Source organism: Atheta coriaria, unplaced genomic scaffold, assembly GCF_025399875.1.
Source record: "Atheta coriaria isolate IRGN ID8LTWV9N9 unplaced genomic scaffold, Caltech_Dcor_3.1 hic_scaffold_3_pilon, whole genome shotgun sequence".
Lineage (NCBI taxonomy): Eukaryota > Metazoa > Arthropoda > Insecta > Coleoptera > Staphylinidae > Dalotia > Dalotia coriaria.
The window spans coordinates 3,497,911-3,519,436 of NW_027045445.1; the positions used below are offsets into that span (position 1 = coordinate 3,497,911).

The window sequence follows — 21,526 nt, forward strand, 5'->3', positions numbered from 1 at the left end:
AACGACAAAGAGGATACCATAATGAACTATGCATGAGATTATAATTTTTTATTGTTTTAAAAAAGTCAATAATTATGTTTTATGTTAGTAAAATCATTCATGTGATATGCTACCTGAAAATAAGTAAGATTTGTAAAGCTGTAAAAAATTCTTCTTCATGCTTAAGTAGATATTGTTTATTTAATTGTTCAGAGTAAAAAATTAAACATCTCAAACATTAACTTTTCTAAGAAAAAAAGTACAGAAAATAAAAACCCGGCTACACACTAAACGGTATGGTACAATATTTACATGTGAATTATTGGTACTCGTCTAACTTTAATTCAAATAAGATTAGTAACAATGAAATAACAAAAAATGCAAATAACATTTAAAACAACGGCTCAAACCAATTAAGGCACTAAAACAAATCGCCTATATTTGTTGTAAATAATGTGAACATTACGCTCAGTCTTCACTCTGTGATATATTGTCGCTGGATAGCGTCAGTTTGCGTTCGTCGTACAATCGCTTAGCGTAATTTATTTGACGCGTTACTAACTTTGCTACCTCATACGAGTCGCAGCGCACTTTCGGCCGCCGAACTGCATCCTGATACGGTAATGTCGAATGGCTGGCGCCATTTAATCGAACAATCAATTCGATATAATATACGCCACCATCGGGTTGATCGACTATAATTCTGCATTCCTCAAATTCACTAAAATAAGAAACGACAATTGATAATCAATATCACGCACTAAGTGTTTACTTATAGTTACCTTAGCGAAGATTCAATCACAGTAGTCAATTGCGGTGCATTGGCGTTAGTAACAATGCATATCCTCAAATTCGTGATAATTACCCGTAAATCCTCAGTACCACTACGTAATGTTTCATACGCAACTAGCGTCTCGGTATATTTCCTATCGTTTAAAGCGTACAAGTACTGTTGACCCAAACCCTGTTTCGCGCTGTAGCGTGGAAGCAACCCGCCAGGACCAACAGCGCAACGAGGTGATCTTAATTGGTCAGGAGTTTGCCGACTAAAAGTTCAAGCCAAAAAATTACTCATTTTACTACCCAGAAATACATAACAAAATATATACCTTCTACTTGAATCCCTTACAGCTCTAGCGGTCTCTGAAGCCAAATCAAGTACACCAACCACGGGTTTGGTAACTGCTCCGACAATACCTTTGCCGATTCCACTAAAAACGCCTGGAATGCCTTCGTTTGAAGCACCTTCATAGATTTGTTTAAAGATGCCTGTTACTCCGCCTAACATTCCAACCCCAAACCCCTTTACACCGGCTAATAGATGACCAGTACTGCTGCCATATACGTTTTGTCGGATTTTCTGCCTCAACTCCTCGTGTTCTTCGTCCATGGTAACTTTGCCCAAACCATCCGATATTGACTCGGTAACTTTGGCAGCTGAATTTGAAATTCCGTGTGTAACATTCTTCACTAATGCCCCAATATTTCCTTCATAAATTAAGCCAGACACACCTTCAGTCACATCATTCATAAATCCTAATGGATTGCCCAAAAAGTCCACAGACCCGAGAATAATACCGGCTTGCCATATTAATTCGTCTTTAAAATGTTGCACTATCGAATGTATTAATACTTGAATTGTCTCAAACGTATGCTGTCGAACATATGGTTCTAAATCCACGCCAGCATCTTCAAATTTAATAAACGTCAAACCAACCTTCCGTTTGATCACCTGCAGAGATTGTGGTAACTTTGACGCGGTAACCATACTAAGACGAATTTGATCCGGTACTAATTGTATAATACCAAAGTAATAACGCTTGGCGTGTGCTGCTGTCACATCAATAACAATTCGTTGCGTTTCGTAATCACTTTCGACATTTTGATGTACCTCTTCATCTTTATTCTTATATCCAATAAACTCAAATAATTTCAGCAGTAATCGTTCTTCCAGCAGAATGGTCAGTTTTTTCAAGCGAACGATCAAATGCTATAATACATAATCATCTAATTAGAATTGTGCTATTTATAACAACTTACAGTACTTACATCAAAGATTACTGCGTTTTGATTGACAATGGGCTGCATTTCGACCAGAACCTCTAACGCCGACAATTTCGATTGAACATCTACATTACTCTTGGAAGGTGTCACAAATAGGAAGTTTGATGTTGGTGCCTCAAATAATTGATTGTCTATCTGAATATCTTTGATGCTAACACACAATCGTTTGGATTTGGCGGTGGACACAACTTCACAAATAATGTTGCTAAATAATGCATAAAGTAATTCTTGAGGCGGCTTTGCTGATATTAAGCTAATGCCTAAACCACTCAATCGTACGTTCAGTTGGTATTCATTTGGTTTATCTTCTTCATCATCCTCATGTCTAAGAATTGGTCGTTTTTAAGAAAATTCCCAATTCCTGCGCTTGCTCTTCTTTGTTCTTATTGCGTTCTTTTTTGTCCCATATACTTAATACTTTCGTTGGACCATCAGAAGTAACTTCCACCTCAAGAAAACCACTGCCAGGTCTTAATCTCTGTCGTTCGACGGCTTGTTCAACAGGTACACCGTTGTCGGTTGTTCGATGACATACTGGCTGTGGTAAACCCAGTACCGCCGAATTCCCTGTTGACCAAAAAGAAATTAAGCACACAAGATATAAAATCCGTCACTATTAAACACCCGTTAGCCCGCTAACCGAATATATTACAAATGGGATTTCGAGGAGTTTTAGTAAGCATGAATTAGTCAAGCTTAATGAAATAAAGAAATACGTACACGGTTGCCAGCACGCTAAGCGGCCACCTGCAATAAAATAACAATGACGCCACTTTCATGCAACTACTAAATGTTGTGAGAATGTAATGCATACCTTGACGCAGTCCGAAAAAGCCATCTTGCGCCTGTACACACATGTTGTGATGCACGCAGCATAAACGTCCCTCTTCGGTAAACCGCCATGTTTGTGTACTTTTGCGACGTGGGTCCGGACGCCGCAAAGCCAACCGCGTGTATGTATTCGGCTGAGGCGCAGGTCCTTCAATATCAAGGACCAGAATATTATCGGTGCGTGGTTGATTCGGATGAGACGGAGGACTACTGCCTTCGTGTTGAAGTTGTCCGGTACTGGACATGCGCCAAAGTTGGGATCGGCTACCTTGTTCTTTGCGAGCTAAGATAACGCGCTTGGTATTGTCTACGTCCAAAACTAATTCCTGATTTTCCACAGTACAATCCGCCAATCCGACCATTCTATAACATAATTGTTTTAAATTAACAATAAAATAAATTTAAAAAATATATATTAACTTACAATCGAAACGTTGCAGAAAACGCAATGTAAATAAAATTTTCGTAAGTTAGTTGAGGAGCAATTCCAAATTTGGTAATGTCATAGGTGTGCGATACTCCCCCCGGTGCTTCGATCGTTAATAGACACTGCTTCGTTGGTTGGTCCCACGCGTAGGGAACGCTTGAGTGGGCTCTAACCATGCTGGTAAGTGATTCCTTGCAGCAGGTTTGAGCAAACTTCATAGTTACCTCCGAAAAATTGTCGATTCGGATTGGTGGAGGCATGGTGTCAGCATCAGTAAAGATAACAAAATATGTTGCTCCTTGTTGAACCACCTCCAATCGTAAGAAATACATCCTGCCATTAAAGTTTCGAATATTGACATGCATTGAATAGTTCGCATCTATCTTCAAACCGCCAGACCATTGACATTCCTCAATGTCTAATATCTGAACGCACAGCAAAAGTTCCTGATCAGGCCGAGGCCAATGAAATGGCATATTTGCATTGGGCATCGCCTTAATATAATTCATTCGATCTTGTTTTAGAGCAAAGCATTGTTGCGCAAATTGTAACTTGTATGAACTTCTGTTGTGCAATTGATATCTTGGCGATATTGTGACTATACTCGTGTTCCGGTATATTCCACGCCCTTGCCTAATTTCAATGCCAACTAAAAATACCACATCCGGACGATTATCTTTGAGTGACACCTTTAACTTCCTAACTTGAACTCCGCGCTGCAGGTGGAAATTTTGGCACCACTGCGGTGATCCATTTGATGCCACGTTAAGTCCCACCCGCGCAGTCACTGTATTGCTAGCAGCAGGATCAGAGAAACTGAACAACAGTGGTGCGATCATTCGAGCCACCTCATGCTCACTAAATTGTCCTGCGGCATCAGAGGACACACCATGTTGACGAAAAACGAGAGGTAATCCCGTCTTGTTAATAATCCAAAATGGCGACGTAATTGTGATCTTGATTTTCGCGTCCATATGTGGACTTACTTGTGCCATTACAAACATTTTCCTTCCGTTGCTATCCTCAAGTCGTACTCTGCAGGTAAAACTAGTTGTGCCTGATGGCACCACAAGAGTATTGCTATTCGTAAAGTTATCCAATAATAACTTGATTTCAACGTTGCTATCCGCGTCAACATGAGACAAAGCTGTTTGAGAGCCTGCACTGATGCGATCCTTGATGGTCCCAATAGAAAACATTAAATCTTGTGGTAATAAGTTCACCAACAATATGCTTGGTAATAATGTTATAGTGTACGCTGGTTGCGGCCGCTGGGACGTACGATCTTTTGGGTAACGTTCGCGTTTCATTTCCGTACAAAATCTGTATATCAGACCCCGATGTGTATGACAGTTTTTAATATCATGTACAACCCCATTTACCAAACTCCTGTACGATTGCTCCCACTGAATTGGAGGACTGCAATATGTGAACTTTTGGTTTGGAATGACGGGTCTAACTTTGATTACAGAATGAGCATGAACGATAGGCACATGCAAAGTTTGCTCACTTTCCACTCGAAATACCTCAGTAGCGGACCAAAGAGTTATCACATCATGCGGTAAATAACTTTCCAACTTTAATTCAATCGTATCCGTGAGTTTGTTGACAACTTGCAAGGCTGATCGCACTGTCACTAACTTCTTAGCAAAACCAGCCAGGGACACGTCCAATACAACCCTTGCTATTGGAACTTCGGAAGTAATCTGCTGTTGGGGTTGAACATGGCGGAAATAAACACCAACTTGATCCACTGTAACAGGGGATATGCGTTCATACCCACAAATTTGCACAGCTAATTGATGCAGCCTCATTTTATGGGTATCGCTGTGCCTAATCTTGTCTCGTGTTTTAAAAGAGAACTGTGCCTCATCGCCGGGTGCCACTAACTGACGTTCCGACTCTCTATGTCTTATGGTTTGGTTTGGATCATCGTTTGCAGCAGCAATGAGCGTATTATAGTATAAGGGCGAGCCGGTTTCATTTTTAATTGCAAAGGGAACAAATGGTGACCGTCTTTTATCTTGTCGAGCCTGATCGTTTCGATTGATTGGAGAATAGAAGTCCTGCAACCAACTGTCACGTACTTGTCCGTAGAGTTCAATAAACGTCGATGTAATATTGAGATTCAAAATCTCGTTCGATTCAACAGCAATTTCCAGCCGAGTTTTCGACAAATTTTGAGAAAGTGTACGTCCCCAGGTAATTAAACATTTCCATGGCTCAACAATAGGCTCCCATCCTGACAACACTCGGTTATAATAATCACCCGCCAATATACACTCCAAAGCACCTTTGCACTCGTGATCGTGCATTTCTGCAAGATCTTGTTTCAGAAACAGATTTGATAACGTAAGTTCCAGCAATGGTACGTCCGAATCGCCACAGTCATCAATAATACAAAAGTATATTCTATTTGCCTTTAGTTCAACCGCATGAACACTCGAATTGCTTTCTGCCTCACTCTTCGGTTGTGCGTTTTGTGTTAACCAAAGTGCCGCATCGTCAAGTCTGTGCATACTTTCTTCCAAAGCGACTAAACAATCTTCTTCTTTGAAGCCCAACGCCTTTAATTTGTCAGTCATTTTTTGGTCCTCTTGAGAATTATTTTCATTTTCCCTTGTCGAGAACAACTGATTAGGTAACGAATTCAAAATTTGCAGAAACATGACCATGTCAAAATATGAAAGTCTTATCGTGAGCGTGGATAGCTGGATGTCCAAGACCCGATCTATGTTAATCTCCATGTTCAGGGTCACGGGATCTATAATCGACAGCGCTGTTTCTTCAGCTCTTTCAAAGACGCAAGAATAAACCTCACAATGATTCAAATTACACGATAGCGGTTTTTCTATCATTGCCGAGCGATAAGTTATCACGGTGGTACTCTTTAAAATGACAGCGTTGGTTTCCCACAATGAAGCGTCTTCCAAAACAACTACTTCAGAATCCGTAATGTTCAATTTTAATTCAAATGGAAGTTCTTCGCTTACAGGAATTTCCTTCGTCTCCTGAACGTGAGGTCGCTGTCTATTCGGACTGGATGGTTCTACCTCAATCTCTTGAAATATGAACTCTTTTGCCATGGCCCACCAGTCAAAGACGGCCATAAGACGCATGTTATTCAATAAAATTGTAAACTTTGATTTGTCATGGCGTTTGCGACTGTGAATCTCAACTTGTACTAGATTATCCTGCTTAGCCGACTTTATCGGTTTTAAAATATTAGAGAAAACATTAGAACGCTTTTCTCTTTGCCCTTTAGTGAAGCGAGTATCCAAAATTAAAATTTCCTGTGATACAAGATCAATATCTTGCGACATATTACTGAACGCTTCGACGGTCAACCGTGATTTAATAAAGTTAATACAGGCTAATGGCCCAGTGTTCTTGCTCTGTAACAGACGGACTGTCACGTTTAGTAAATCCAATCGAAGTGACGACAGGGTCCAAACTTCCCGAATATTCGGTTCAGCGGTTACAAGCGGTGCTTGCACTGATGGTAAAATGTGCTCGGTGTTTTCTCCTAAGTTGTGAGCCAAAAATCCTCGAATAAGTTTGTACTGACTTAAATCAAGGGTACCATCTAATGTGCTCAGTTCACCATGAATACTCATATCAGGAACATTGTGGCAAACATTGTGATTTAAATTTCGTTCGACTTGAATCTTCAAATGGCATTTATTCGTAAGTAATGAATCACCCAAGCGTGTAATGCTGTAATTGCCAAGTCGATAAGCTATATTCGACTTGTTCATTTCGGTTGTGGCTTCGCCCGCCTGTAAATTCACATTTTTCAAATCCAGGTACATCACGTCAAGCAAACATTTCCGCGTGCTACTGTTCAGATTCGATTGCATACTGATCGTGCCCGCTTCGCCACTGTGCTTAAAACTATTTGTCACTTTCAAATATTCCAGATCAACAATTATAAGTTGGGAACTCTTCGAGCTCAGTGGTAGTACAATTACTGGGGACTGTGCCGTCAAAATAATCGAAAAACGATGTAATTCATCATTGATAATCTGTCCACTAGTTGCCGCTCGAATACCAGCCATGATGGTTTGCAATTGGGTAAAATGGTAAAAAAATGATTGCAACTCAACAACAAATCTCTTCGTATGTACATAAATTACAGAAGACATATCCAAAGTCAATTGTGAATCAAATTCGGTAATTTCCCCCGAACCATGTCGAACATACTTAAAGATAAGCGCTTGCTTTCCAGAGGTCATAAAACGCTCTCTGTAAATGGTTCCATGAGAGGTCAAGTCAAGCAAAGACATTGAACCAAGTTTGCCCTCCACTTCCTTCCTCCGATTCTTTTTCATAACAGATACCTCTATATTAGAAATGTTGGCTTTTGCAATGTCTCTGTCCGGTTTCACTAAGACAACGGTTAAAGATCTCACAGTTATGTTGGTTCTCTCAATCGCGTCCGCTATGATCAAATCTTTCTGAGATTGAGATCTACGATTTTGTTTCGCTGTTATTTCAGAAGGTGACGCACCAAAAAAGTCGACAACCACCACCCAAGACTCAACGTTAATTACCAAATCAAGGCAGTTAAAGTCGACAGAAGTTGAACGTTGTACAGATTGGTAATTTGTGTCAAAATTGGGAACTTTCGGATCAACCAGCAAAGTTGATATCAACACTAAATTCTTTACAGGCTTTGATCGTGACGGGCTTGGCGGAGGAGTATTTGGACAAATATTAGCTGTTTTTACCTCGTGCAGTAGGGCTTCCTTGTAAATAGAGTGCGAACGATTTATACCCATTGCGGAATACGCTTCCAAATGATCGGGTAAGGAACCACGAACTGGCCCAGGCCTATCAGGATTTGTATAGATGTCCGGACAAGATCGCGATACGCAGTTAGTTCCAGGCGGTATTTCATCATTAGAGGATATGACCATAGAACGTTGCTTTGACCCTTCAGGTTGAAGTAAATCTTCCATGTATATCGATCGTAACGATACCTAATACATTATAATTAACACCATTTTCTGATCATAGGTCAAAAAATACGGCAAACTTACGTGAATATTAGTTTCATATAAATGTCCTCGGTCGTAAATTAAATTAAAGTCACGAAACGACAAGTCCACCAGCCCTTGCTCCCCAGTTGGTGAATCGCCACGAAGCTCAATTGTAAAATCGGGTAGTTCAAAAATAACTGGAAATTCATATATTTAACATGCAAGAGTAACATTTTTCGTATTGAATTTTTACCTTTAGCCGAGACAAATCCTTTATCAATTTTGGTTTGCCTAGTGATTGGTACATTTGAAAACAATTTCGCCCGCACCTGTGGATCCATATTTAGAGTTGTTACTCCCGTGTCTTCTTCTGTAATATCGGCAAGGGTCGACATAGGATTTTTAGATGCAGTAGCGTCAAATCTTTCTTCAGAAATTGTCAACCATTGCATTGTATCCAGTAGTTGTTCATATTGTGCACGTGTAAGTGATAGTTTTAAAGCGTTCACAACCACACCTGAAACTTCAATGTTTTCGGTTTCTTGATAGTTTTGTGAACCTGACATGGGATCATCGTCATCTTCATCCAAAAGTAAATTAGATAAACTTTGCTGGCCGCAAAGATCTTTGTAAAATATTTCTCTGGTAATCTTCAACTCGATAATGGTGTCATGTAGTATAGGTTTTGCTAGAGTATCACAAGCGTATAAAACCTCCGGTCGAGACGTCAAAGGTCCAGGTACCCGACGCGTGGACGTATCCAACGAAAACAAGTTCATGTCCCGTACCTCAATGTAGTAATTCTCCATATAAGAATCATTATTTGCGCACTCGCCATTTGTTTCGATTGGCTTGTTATTATTTACAGTGATCTTGCCCAAATGGGCAACAAATACTTGCGGGCTACTGGAAGTTCGCGGCAGTACCAGTACAGGGCTATCAAGCACAATGTCCAGCTCGATGTCAATTTTAAAATTACCATCATCCATTGGTGTATACGGTGTTTGTGGACACGTGTCACGCCCTGAAGAGTATCCCGAAAAGGAATACTCCATACTAGAACTTCGTCTACGTTTTCGCGGTGATGAAACTTCCGTAAACGAAAGTGCACTTCCATAAATGGATGCGGATAATCGGGAATTCATATAAATTGATTGCGCCAAAGCTTCAGCTCGAGCATGTACCAATCCAAGGGCCATATCCGTGGCTGCGACGCGAATGGACCGAGCCAAATTAGCTAAATATTGTTTGAATTCTGTAGCGCACGATTGCAACTCCATAACAAAATGGGGAGAATGCGTGTACCATAAAGACGCCATGCGTATCGTAATCTGTGCCTTGTCGTTTGTCTGACTAGTTTGCAAGGTTCGTACAATTTTGAAACTAAACGCGGTGTTCTCTTCGGCAGGCAAATTGTTAGCCATCAGATACAACGGATGCATTGTTTCCATGTGGATATCTCTACCCACGCTTACGATTCGCTGATGCATACATCCATCAGGCGTCAAATCATGTACTTGTAATCCACCCAAAGACCCTTCAATCGTTACAGTTTTACCAACGGTAGCTTGAATTCGTGCATCGGACATAGTCGAGGTGCAAATCTTCTTTCCATACACTTGTCCATCTTTTACTACCCCTCGCAATAGCAAAACATTTAAACGATGAAAATCAAATGTTATTTCGGTACTCCCTATATTTGGCGCAGATTCGCTCGGTTCACTACCATCAATGTTGTCAAGGGACTCACTTGATAATCGGGTAGCCTCTGGAACTATAGGCTTTCCAACAGGATTGCACGTTTTCTGCGATTTTAAGTCGGGGAAAACACGACGTATAAATCCCATCAATTCGACGATAGTCTCTTGATTAGCAATAATATCAAGATTGTTGAATTGAATATTCGCTATCTGCATAGCATCAACTCCAAACACTAAAAGTAAGTCCAATCTTATCAACTCCTCCGAATCTAACACTTTATTGTTCCAAGTTTGATTGGGTGGAGGCGATGTCGCTAAACTACTCAACGCTAAAGTTAAGGCAACCGGCGAGGTGGTATTTATTCTTGCATGATCAGGACTACCAGGTGATGTTGGAGATGTGGGCTCGCTATTTCGTAAACTTCCTGACATTGAGTCCATCCCAACGTGTTTATGACTAGCGATTAGGAGCTCAAAGTCTCGACCAAATGTTTGTAACGCATCAACAAGTAACAAGCTATGCACAGACAGCGTTAGATTAATATCACTGGGACGTTGCGTAAAGCAGAACTTGACGCCGGATACTTGTAATTCGGCAATGGACCTGCCCCGACTTTGTACTTCAAGCGCCAAATGATCAACAGTGAATTGCAGAATCATCAAACGAGAAAGTTCCATACTGGTCTCAATACTATGCGTGTCGTCATCTTCAGTGCTCAATACCACTTCATCTTCAATTGTAGTATTAGGCGAATTAAAAGGCGATGGAAGCCCGGTTGCAGTTATAATCTGTGCCAATTTTCTCGCAGCCGCAATTTTGTGCTCATTGATGTGGGCGACCAATTTTGGAAGATTAGCGTTGAGGGTTAAATTCGGATAATTAGAGTCGTAGGTGTGCACGACTCTCCTTTCAATTTGTAGTGAAATATTAAAACGATCCAAAACATGCAACGTAGACGTACCCTTATTGTGCGCATACCGCCAATTGTCTTTTACACGCGCTACCAATATCTGCATATCCGTCAGCTCAACCGAGTAGCGATCGTAGATTTTCATATGCAGCGAAGCTTCATTTAAATTATAATTAGTATTATCACCTAGGTCTTTGGAAAATTGTTGGTTTATATCACTTTCTAAATCACTTTCTTCGCTTGCGGGCGGCGTGGAACAAGGTGTCATAAACATGTCGTCTTCTTCTTCAGCTTTACTATTGCTGGTTAAGTTAGAATCCCCAGGTTGAGGCGAAGCAATGCTGATCTCCGGATGATCATAGTTATTACGTAGTTGTAGTCGGCCGAAATCAATGACGGCCACTGCGGAATTAGGGTCGTGGAATTGCTCAACAAAGAAAATCTGCGGAGCGCTGATGTCCAAGTGAAGATCCCAGCACTTCCGCGCGGACATTCGACTATCCATCATCTGCTCCCAGTTTTTAATAAATTCGCGCTTAGTGCGGGTCTTCATAGCTTCAATGTGTTGATGGGTTATTGTACGCTGATGTGGAAGGCAAAGGAACTCTATCAACCAACGCATTGCCGTAGGTTGGTAAACCACATCCAAAGAGTTCGTCTTCACTGTCAATCTATACTGGTTGGCCTCCAGTTTCTTTTCATAGACCATATGAAATATATAGGCGTCCGATTTAGAAGCAACACTGACACGTGGACTAGGCCCACGTGTTCTTACCGCTGCACCCCTATCATTACCAGGGGGGCCAATGAGAATAGGAAACAATGTTTTTGGAGTGACCTTATCAAATAGGTACAATGCACCAAGAGATAACTCAGCGGAATATGAAGATGTTCGTGGTTTGCACACTAAACTTAATGAAAAGTTTTTGAATTGCAGCTCGAGCATGGTGAACGGATCACTAGTTTCCTCGTGTTTTGTACATAAACTGAGTGTGCCACTTTTCAGCGTGAAGCTGAACTTACCAAACACCGCATCACGTTTAAGCATTGTGTTATTTTCGTTGGAATCGGATAGTGCTTGAAGAATTTCTCCTTCCAGTTGAGTTGTTTCCTGAGCAGGTACGCTTTCGGGAGGTGGCGATGAATACCAACCCATCCATTGAGGAAACCATCGAATCAAAGTACTACCTCCTGCTGAATTACTCCACGTTGATCCTCGATTTTGTATTGGGATCGATTTCATTGCAATCTCACGAAGAACTTTCAATTCTTCAAATTCTCTCGACCATTCCACATCATCCTTTATTGTTTTTTCCTCCACTGGCAACGCAATTGTTGGTGTAATCAATATTTTACTGTAGATGGCAACATATTTTAAGTTGGTTCTCCACCTTTCAAGCACTTCAACCAGTGTTAGTTTTGGCTTGCAAATTTCTGGCTGTTTACCGGGATACAAACAACTAATAGCATACATCCACCATGCTCTGGCATCCTCTTTCACTGAACAGGGCGGTCTAAATCTGCGATACCTTCGAAATCTGTGCACATCGTCCAACCCTTTTATACATTTAATAATTTGATTATATTGCCAATCTACTAAGATCATTGGTACTTCCTCCAATTCCAAATCAAACGTAATGCGTGGTTCATCCGACCTCAAAGGTTGTTCAGATCTGTCCTGCTTTACTTTTGCTTGTGCACTTACAGGATGTAGAATACACTGTTTGCTGTTTTTATACTCACTGGATGTCATTGCACTTGCCAATTGGGTAATATCTGTTTTGGCCAACAGTTCATCATTGTCCACCTCAACCCAGTACATTGCCAATTTTTGCATCTCCAGTAGTTTGAATGATGCATGTGATTGATCCCAGTGGGAGAAGCCTGGCTGCCAATTTGCATCGCTGCTTTGGGCTGAAAGTGACTCCATGGTAATTCCAAAAGCCACATTGTGGTCTGGAATGCTAATATTATCTTCATAGCGTATATGCACATCGCGAATTTTGAGTTGTAGGTTTTCGATAATGTCGGTAATAAATCCCGTTCCATAACTTAACCATGAAGAATATGAGCTGGCATAGTAGGTTGAACTGTCCTTAGTGTCATTTTCAAGCCTCCATTGTGCCTCCAAACCATCTAGGGCACTTAGCTTATCCTCATGTGCTATTAATCTTTCAATCTCATCATCCCACTCTTGAACTGGCAATGGAGTAGCAACAAGAAATAATTGTTCTATCTGCACAACCCATGGAGCTGATTTTATTTGTCGACAGGAATTTGTAGTTTAATTTTGCCAATAAAACCAGCCTTGATTTGGACAGGAAAACCCAAATGACGTAATGCATCTCTTTTTAAAGGTAAATTCTCTAATTCAACTTCACCTGATAATAATGCAATACTCAATTGGGCTGTGTTTAAGTTCTCAACATACTTGCCCAAGTAATTGTTAAGCACCCATGCAACAAGGCCTTCTAACATGTTTTAATTCTCCTCTGCCAACTGCCACTAACATAATGTTGTCAAATCCTAAAACATTTTTCAAAATCAAAATGCAATCCTAATTTTGTTGTTAATAGGGCAAAGGTTATGAAATGTATGTAGGAAGCATCCATGAACACAATTTACACATTTAACACACTGATGTAAAAAAGAATTATCCCAAATGCCAGCACTTGAAAATACATTTATTTATAGGCACACTTTGTGCATGCCATCAAATAATAGTTACTCATAATTCCTTTAAGCAGTTGTATTTGCAAGATACACATTTGTTTCTGGCAGGTGTGTCGCACTTATAAAAGCGTGGGTTTCTACTGTTTGATAAGAATGTATGAGCAACTAGTAATTAATGTTTATTAGAAATTGTAAGATATTATTATTTACCTTTTAATACTGGAGATATCCGAGAGCAAGAACATCAAGAACATCGCTTACAAAACTGACGTTTTAAAAACCCTGACATTGACATAGGCAGAGGTGAAAGCATAGAGTGAAATTCTGATGAATAAATGAGCACAATAAAAGTTATAGGCAACCCATAGTACACATTATTTAAACGTCGTATTCCAATTGCGTGCTTCCAAAATTCATAAAAATCGTGTGTTGGATAACAACTTTAAGGTATTTGTAACGATATTTGGTACAACTTTTAAAACAACTCACGCACTACTAATAAATTAATAATAATCAAACGGTGTCAAATTTCACTTTATTTGGGAGAAAGAGTGAAACACGGAATTTAAAAATAGCGTTGAAACATATTAACAAACTACTACATACTAAACGTCTAGTCTGGAACAACGCGCAGAGACGCAATTCAAACATAAAATATATTGTATGGCAAGTGAATATAACGTCGTGAACATTCAAAAAATCTTACATAAACACATAAAATCTTCATGATTACAAGAAACAATAAAATGCAGTAAAGAAGTAAAATGGAATCTTTTCCACTAAATGTATAACAGCGATAATCCACCCACAACAAACTAAGACTCGCCTGGAGAATCAACGACTAACTGCGTGATGAAACATTTCATTTTTAAAGTTTTATCAAGATTACAAAAACTCTTAATCAAATTGAAATCAACAGTCAACTTGCTTCCAGAAACAGTGCTAAATTGCAATCGTTTATCAGCCGAATTTATTACCTGAATCGAATACATATACTGCCATTCACATGATGTGCTGTTGACAAGCGACACCTTCCAGACATAAGTATTGCCTTCCAATGAGCTCTCCAATAAAAAAATATTATTTTTATAAACCAAGCTCAGTTCGACTTGTTTATTTAGATCCAGCTCAAAAATAGCACCGTTCAGATACATAGGATGCTTTTCTTGATAGTGTTTAATCAATTCCCATTGGTTAGCTTCATGAGTGCAATTGTTAATATGGCAGGTATATTGATGATAACGACATTCGAGTTCGTGTTGCTTCAAGATCCTCAAATCCGACTCATATAAACAACCAAACGATTTATTGATACAGAACATTGTTATCTGCGGCAAGATATTTTCCATGCGAATATCGCGAGTGTTTCCCATTTCTTCGCGGCATATTGGGCAGGTCGTGATGTGATTTTTGCAGGATTGGCAAACATTGTGTCCCAGTCGGCACTTGAATATCTGTTCGGTGAAATAGTTGAAGCAAATTGGGCATTGAATATCTTTGCGAAAATTTTCGACGTCTTGCAGTTCATAAAAAGTACTTTTATTATTAAAAAGTAAATCCAGAAAAAGTTTGCAAGTTGTACCATGAGGAGTTTTCTGCATTTCGGTTAGGTGAATTGTAGTAACGTGATCATTATCAGTTGAGGTCATCATGTTCCAAGACTCGACCATTTTCGCATGAGTCAGAATTTCTTGATTATCGGTTTTAATTCGAATACTCAACTTCTGTCCGAGTTTAAGCCCATTTGGATAGCATACAACTACTTGCAAGGCATTCCATTGCATTTGAGTAACTTTGATAATAAATTCATTATTATTCAGAGTCACCTTGCGTATCGTATTTCTGATTCCCTCACTCTCAGAATATTCCGCTAATTCCACTGTATAGATCTGACGCTGAACACTTTCATGTTCTAGTCCATGTATGTCTTCACAATGCGCAATCATATCATTTTCGTTAGTAAATTCGCCATTTTTGCAGATGGGGCACCGCATTGGTGCATAATGACAAGTTAACTGATGAATTAAGATATTGGCACTTGCAAGACTTTCGTCACACCCGTTCGCAGCATATTTACAAGGGAATGATGCGTTGGTAAGGGCATTTTCCAAGGAGTGATTACGAATTGCATCGATCATATTATTGCCTTTGCAAGTGTGGCAAATATTTCCCATATCAGCAGTTTGATATATTGGTGCAGAAAGTAGTTGATTGCAATTATTGCATTGTAATTGATCTTTATTGAAGCAAAATTGATTCATTTGCAGAAATCTTTCCCAATGTTCACCCATTGTGTGTAGTGGCGCAATAACAACTAAAATATGTGGTAAAAAATCTTATGAGATACTCAATTTCATTTAATGCATTAGAGTAAATGGACTATATGTGCAAACTGTAATAATTTTATTCAATTTCATTAAAGTCTTGCTCTGCTGCTCAAAAGAGCACGCAGGAAGTATGAATGGTCGCATTGATAAATGATACAATGGATACATTAACAACTTTAGATTACCACGCAAAGTTGAAACGCTGCTTATCTTTATTCTAATATCCGACCGCCATGCTTCATATTATGTATTATTAAGAAGTCAGTAAAAACACTCACCTAGTTAAGCAGGAAAAAAGTATTAAGCTTCCCAGGAAGTCAACCAGTATTGAATAAAAGAAAAATTCTACTGCGCGCAGAAAACGGTCAAACCAAGTACCGACACTACACTGCAGGAAAATGCAGACGCTGCATTCCGAAAGTAGGGGAATTACAAACGACTGGGTAACTTTATCTCACTCGATTACTCCTACCAGAATTAAACATTTACATTCACAATTTTTATACATTATACATTATTGAAATACAATGGTTGGTAGTACGAGAGGGTGAGTATAAGCTAAGTAAAATTAAATAAACACTTATAGCGTATAGCGTACAGTAAGTGTTTACTTAACTTTACTTAGATTATACATTATAGTTTTTAAATTTCAAAAGCTTTGCAAAAGCTTCTTCGGGTACTTCCGGTGAGCATTACTAAACAGTTCGTTGTCTCCCACTCCTCTTCTCCTTGACCTACAAAACACTTCAAATCCCAACCTCGTCGTCGGCAAATCAATAATTTCCGTGATGAATTCACCTACAATTTTATTTCTTCTCACTTTGTTATTTTAAACACAACAAATCTCTGTTTTATTTTTAAACTAATTTATTTTATTGGTTTCCCTCTCAGCAGTGACTGCAATTTATATATTTTGTATTAGACAGCATGGTCTCACCAGTAACATAGTCATATAAACAGTAAGCAAACCCTAATTTTACCCGTTTCTATAAGATTATCAGTGAAACAAATTATTAATAGATATATCTACTAATCAACGAAACTGATGTGTTCAATTTACCAGAATGGAGAGATTTGTGGATGGCTGGAATATAGTACAAACACTTGGTGAAGGTGCCTTTGGGGAGTAAGTTTATTTGTGTATCATTCCAATTCATTCTTATAACATATCATTGTAACATTCAGAGTAAAGCTGTTAATTAATGAAAAAACCAATGATGCAGTGGCCCTTAAAATTGTTGATCTACAAAGGGCTGGTGATGCAAAAGACTGTGTATATAAAGAGGAAAGAATTCATCGAATGCTCCATCATCCACACATTATCAAATTATTGGGGAAAAGGGAAGAGTCAAATGTGGCTTATTTATTTTTAGAATTTGCTTCTGGTGGAGAGTTGTTTGATAAAATAGGTCAGTATTTAAAGAATAATCAAGTTTACATGGTCACCTAACAACATTTTAATCATTCATGACTATTAATAAAAATTCTTGTAGAACCTGATGTGGGAATGCACTCTGGTGAAGCACAAAAGTACATGACACAGTTACTAGATGGATTAGAATATTTACACAGGCGAGGAATTACTCACAGAGATATAAAACCAGAGAATTTACTCTTGGACGAAGAAAATAATTTGAAAATCAGTGATTTTGGAATGGCGACTATATTCCGCTTGAAAGGTCGTGAAAGACAGTTGGATAAAAGGTAATACAATATTTTAATTGCTGGTTATAAAGGGCATGGTTTCTTTTTCTCTTCTTTGCCTAAATCATAACCCTTTCTTAAAAGTTCGGCGCTGACCGGCACACCCATGCACCAATCACGCTTGGCTTCATGCAATTCGAACGCATCACACATTAATTTTCCAATTTTCGCCGGTGATTCCGCAACTAGGATGCCAGCCTCACGCAATGCTTTAATTTTACCCTGTGCACCACCCGACCCACCAGAAATTATAGCACCAGCATGACCCATCCGCCGACCTGGCGGTGCTGTCATGCCGGCCACAAACGCAACCACAGGTTTAGCTTCCATGCCTGTGTTATTTTCCCGGAGATATTCTGCGGCTTGCTCTTCTGCGTTACCACCAATTTCACCAATCATAATTATACCCTTAGTATTATTGTCCATTAATGCTAGTTTGAGACAATCAATGAAACTTGTGCCGTTGAAAGGATCACCTCCGATCCCGATACAAATCGATTGGCCTTGGTCGCTTAAACTGGTCTGATACACAGCCTCATATGTCAAGGTACCCGATCTGGATACAATTGCAATACAGCCCTGCTTGAAAATATTACTCGGCATAATGCCAATTTTACACTTGCCGGGCGCAATAATGCCAGGACAATTTGGACCCAATAATCTGCACCTGTCTTGCGACATTAGACACTGTCTCACTCGCACCATATCATGTTGGGGTATGCCTTCGGTGATAGCAACAATCAGCGGTACCTCGGCTTCAATCGCTTCTTCAATAGCAGCACTTGCTACTGGTGGTGGGACGAATATCACACTCGCTTGTGCCTCGTTATCGTCCATTGCTTCTTTCACCGAACCATACACTGGCAAACCTACAGCACAAACAAACGATTTATTAACGTTCTTGATATCGAATGTGTTTGTAGAAGATTCTACCGAGGTGTTCTTCTCCTGCTTTCTTCGGCGACACACCACCACAAATGAGTGTCCCATATTCCAAGGCAGTCTGAGAATGGTAGGTTCCATGTTTGCCAGTGAAGCCCTGAACAATTACGCGCGTTTCTTCGGTGATGAGCAAGTTGGGTATCGTCTTACTGTAATTGGCATAATTGCGCTTAGTCCTGTTCACTATCCCCGAAACAGCGAGATGATAACGCAACTTTGGAATGATGCAAGCCATTTTTTTAATTTTGATGACAATCAATTGTGCAAACTCTGTCAAGGCATGCTGCTCTTATCATAATAATACATAGTTTCAAATATTGTTTTCAGGTGTGGAACATTACCGTATGTTGCTCCGGAGGTCCTAAAAGGGCCTTATTTCGCTCAGCCATCAGATATTTGGTCGTGTGGGATTGTTTTTGTCGCCATGTTAACTGGAGGTGCTTATATCACTAATATATGTTTTCGCTTCAAAGTTTAATCTTTAATTTTAAGAATTGCCGTGGAATGAACCAACGACCGAGTCTCCAGAATTTGCCCGCTGGGTTAAAAGTACATGTATAACTGAGTCATTATGGAAGAAGTTAAGCACCATGGCATTCAGCCTGGCAAGAAAAATTCTGAACCCGGAACCAGCGAAGCGCTTAAAACTACCAGAAATTTTAGGGCATACTTGGATGAAGGTTGAATTTACATTAAACGGTACGTTTTTGTTTTTCACTACAAAATGTCGTGCTTATTATTCGTCTGCGTGTTTTTCTTTGGCAATTTCTAGCTTTCATGATGTATTTGACTCATAAAGCTAAATTACCAAAGCAAAAAGTGTCAGAAGGCTCATCCCAACATTGTAAACAATAAAAATTAAACTTATAAGTGTCATTACTTACTTAAAATTTTAGAAGATGTGACCGATAACGTTGAACAACAATGCAAACGTATCGCATTGCCAAGAGACACCGAAAACAAAAAAGAAATACCTTTACTTCCTTCATCGCAACCAACTGCGCGTGTACCTTACGTTGATATTTCAAGTCTCACTGCGGTTCTTACATCGAATAAGAACCAAATCTCGTTCTCTCAACCGACACAGAACGACGATCTCTTGTTGAACTCACAAATTTCATTCACCCAAAGTCAACTCACACAAGTAAATATATTTTTATTCTGCGTGCTATTCAATGAATCAAATGGTGTAAAATTATTTCAGAATCAATTCAAGCGGCTGGTTAAGCGCATGACGCGTTTTACTGCCAAAATAAGCCAGGAAAGCACTGTCCTACGGGTATGCAAAGCGCTGGACTACTTTGAATATCCCTGGAGCATTGACCCAGCAAGCATTGTACGAAATTTTAATATTTGTTAATTTTAACTGAGTATTAACGGTGGTTTTCTGCAATTTCAGATCACTGTATCAACTGTTGATAGTGGCAAGCTGCAACTAGTTTTTAAAATAAGTACGATCGACATGGACGACCATGTTCTCGTCGATTTTAGGCTCTCGAAAGGCTGTGGCATCGAATTTAAACGTCGTTTCGTTAAAATTAAAAATTCACTCACCGACATCATATGTCGGGTGTAATTTTTAAGTATATTTTAAAATATTTGTTACTGTTCCTGTTCATAAAAAAGTAAGTAATTCCATTTGTAAGACAAGTTCTGATCTAATAAAGGTATTTAATTTATGCACGACTTGTTCACAATGTGTCAAAACACATGAGAAACATTATTGCTTTTGTTTTTGTTTCTCTCGCAAATTGGCTCTTCCAAACTTCATGTTCATTTGGTACTTAGCTTTGGCAGGAGACCAGTTATCGTGTCTGAGTGTACTTTTGCATGCATCAAGCATAAGTGCACCAATGTTACTTAATGTTTGTGTTACGACACAACCGGCCTTCTCCAACGCCTCTATCTTGGCGGTCGCGCCGCCCGTAGTACCAGACATAATTGCTCCGGCATGTCCCATGCGTCTATCAGCAGGCGCTGACAAACCAGCAACAAAAGCGACCACTGGTTTTGCATCTTTTCCGGTATTGCGTTCAAGAAGAAACTCTGCAGCTTTCTCCTCAGCATTCCCGCCAATTTCGCCGATTAAAACAATGCCTATAATACAAACAAGTCAAATATAACAAACAAGTCAAATTCAACCGTCCGGATTACCTTCAGTATTTGGATCAGTTAAAAACAGTTGCAAGCAGTCAATAAATCCACTTCCAACGAAAGGATCTCCGCCAATGCCAATACACATCGATTGGCCCTGACCATTTTCGGTAGTCTCATGCACCGCTTCATAGGTGAGAGTACCTGATCTGGAAATAATGCCGATATTCCCCTTCTTGTGGATATTACTTGGCATGATGCCAATTTTACACCTTCCCGGTGCGATTATCCCAGGACTATTAGGTCCAAGTAAACGAGACTTTTCCTGACTCATAAGCATGTGTTTCACGCGGACCATGTCTTGAATTGGTATGCCCTCAGTAATGGCGACAATCAAAGGTACCTCTGCTTCTATCGCTTCTTCGATTGCCTTCTTTGCATAGGGAGCTGGCACGAACAAAACGGATGCATCCGCATTGGTATATTGCACAGCTTCCGCGACAGTAGCATAAACAGGTTTCCCTAGGTGGACTCGCCCTGCTCTCTTCGGCGATACGCCGCCGACCAATTTTGTGCCATACTCCAAAGCTAGCCTAGAATGAACTGTGGCTGCCTTGCCGGTAAATCCTTGGACAATCACCTTCGTATCTTCATTAATCGCTAAATTTTTTATGGTCTTAGCGTAATCCGCGTAACATCGCCGCGCTAACCAGAGAAGGATTTTTTGTGTTTTGAACATTTTGAATTTATTATAACAGGAAGATTTTCAAACTGAATAGTCCCGCCGCTGTTGATTTGATCTAGTCATGACAACGACATATCATAGCCTACATAAATCATAATTTTTGTATGCTGCTCATTTGAATCCTATTACATGTATCATTCTCCAATT

General features: G+C 39.7%; 5 protein-coding genes across 7 annotated transcripts; 1 reads left to right on the plus strand and 4 right to left on the minus strand.

The window, feature by feature from the left end:
- Positions 1-161: 161 nt before the first annotated feature.
- Vps13D (vacuolar protein sorting 13D) lies at positions 162-13,869 on the minus strand. The gene is given in 12 exon segments (XM_065299190.1): positions 162-700; positions 762-1,025; positions 1,089-1,969; positions 2,029-2,383; positions 2,385-2,610; positions 2,764-2,790; positions 2,858-3,237; positions 3,299-8,283; positions 8,344-8,480; positions 8,537-13,165; positions 13,168-13,420; positions 13,778-13,869. Coding segments are annotated over 11 exon segments (12,342 nt in total). The 5' UTR covers positions 13,373-13,420; positions 13,778-13,869; the 3' UTR covers positions 162-447.
- Positions 13,870-14,083: 214 nt separating this feature from the next.
- LOC135789588 (uncharacterized) lies at positions 14,084-16,331 on the minus strand. Its single transcript, XM_065299499.1, has 2 exons — positions 16,173-16,331; positions 14,084-15,881 (listed from the first exon to the last, which is right to left on the minus strand). The coding sequence occupies exon 2, from the start codon at positions 15,856-15,858 to the stop codon at positions 14,383-14,385; it is 1,476 nt and encodes a 491-aa protein (XP_065155571.1). The 5' UTR covers positions 15,859-15,881; positions 16,173-16,331; the 3' UTR covers positions 14,084-14,382.
- Positions 16,332-16,633: 302 nt separating this feature from the next.
- On the plus strand, positions 16,634-20,219 carry grp (serine/threonine-protein kinase grp). 3 transcript variants are annotated; one of them, XM_065299195.1, is made up of 9 exons: positions 16,634-16,853; positions 16,915-17,020; positions 17,080-17,303; positions 17,388-17,598; positions 18,868-18,977; positions 19,033-19,239; positions 19,440-19,684; positions 19,745-19,876; positions 19,940-20,219. In XM_065299195.1, the coding sequence occupies exons 2-9, from the start codon at positions 16,959-16,961 to the stop codon at positions 20,114-20,116; spliced, it is 1,368 nt and encodes a 455-aa protein (XP_065155267.1). In that variant the 5' UTR covers positions 16,634-16,853; positions 16,915-16,958; the 3' UTR covers positions 20,117-20,219. The 3 variants fall into 3 exon arrangements, with proteins under 3 accessions (XP_065155267.1, XP_065155265.1, XP_065155266.1); XM_065299193.1 differs by having other exon boundaries at positions 16,635-16,853; positions 19,437-19,684; XM_065299194.1 differs by having other exon boundaries at positions 16,635-16,853; positions 16,958-17,020; positions 19,437-19,684.
- On the minus strand, positions 17,539-18,824 carry LOC135789394 (succinate--CoA ligase [ADP/GDP-forming] subunit alpha, mitochondrial-like). The gene is made up of 2 exons (XM_065299198.1): positions 18,532-18,824; positions 17,539-18,467 (listed from the first exon to the last, which is right to left on the minus strand). The coding sequence occupies exons 1-2, from the start codon at positions 18,773-18,775 to the stop codon at positions 17,623-17,625; spliced, it is 1,089 nt and encodes a 362-aa protein (XP_065155270.1). The 5' UTR covers positions 18,776-18,824; the 3' UTR covers positions 17,539-17,622.
- LOC135789395 (succinate--CoA ligase [ADP/GDP-forming] subunit alpha, mitochondrial-like) lies at positions 20,192-21,512 on the minus strand. The gene is made up of 2 exons (XM_065299199.1): positions 20,695-21,512; positions 20,192-20,637 (listed from the first exon to the last, which is right to left on the minus strand). The coding sequence occupies exons 1-2, from the start codon at positions 21,371-21,373 to the stop codon at positions 20,261-20,263; spliced, it is 1,056 nt and encodes a 351-aa protein (XP_065155271.1). The 5' UTR covers positions 21,374-21,512; the 3' UTR covers positions 20,192-20,260.
- Positions 21,513-21,526: the final 14 nt, after the last annotated feature.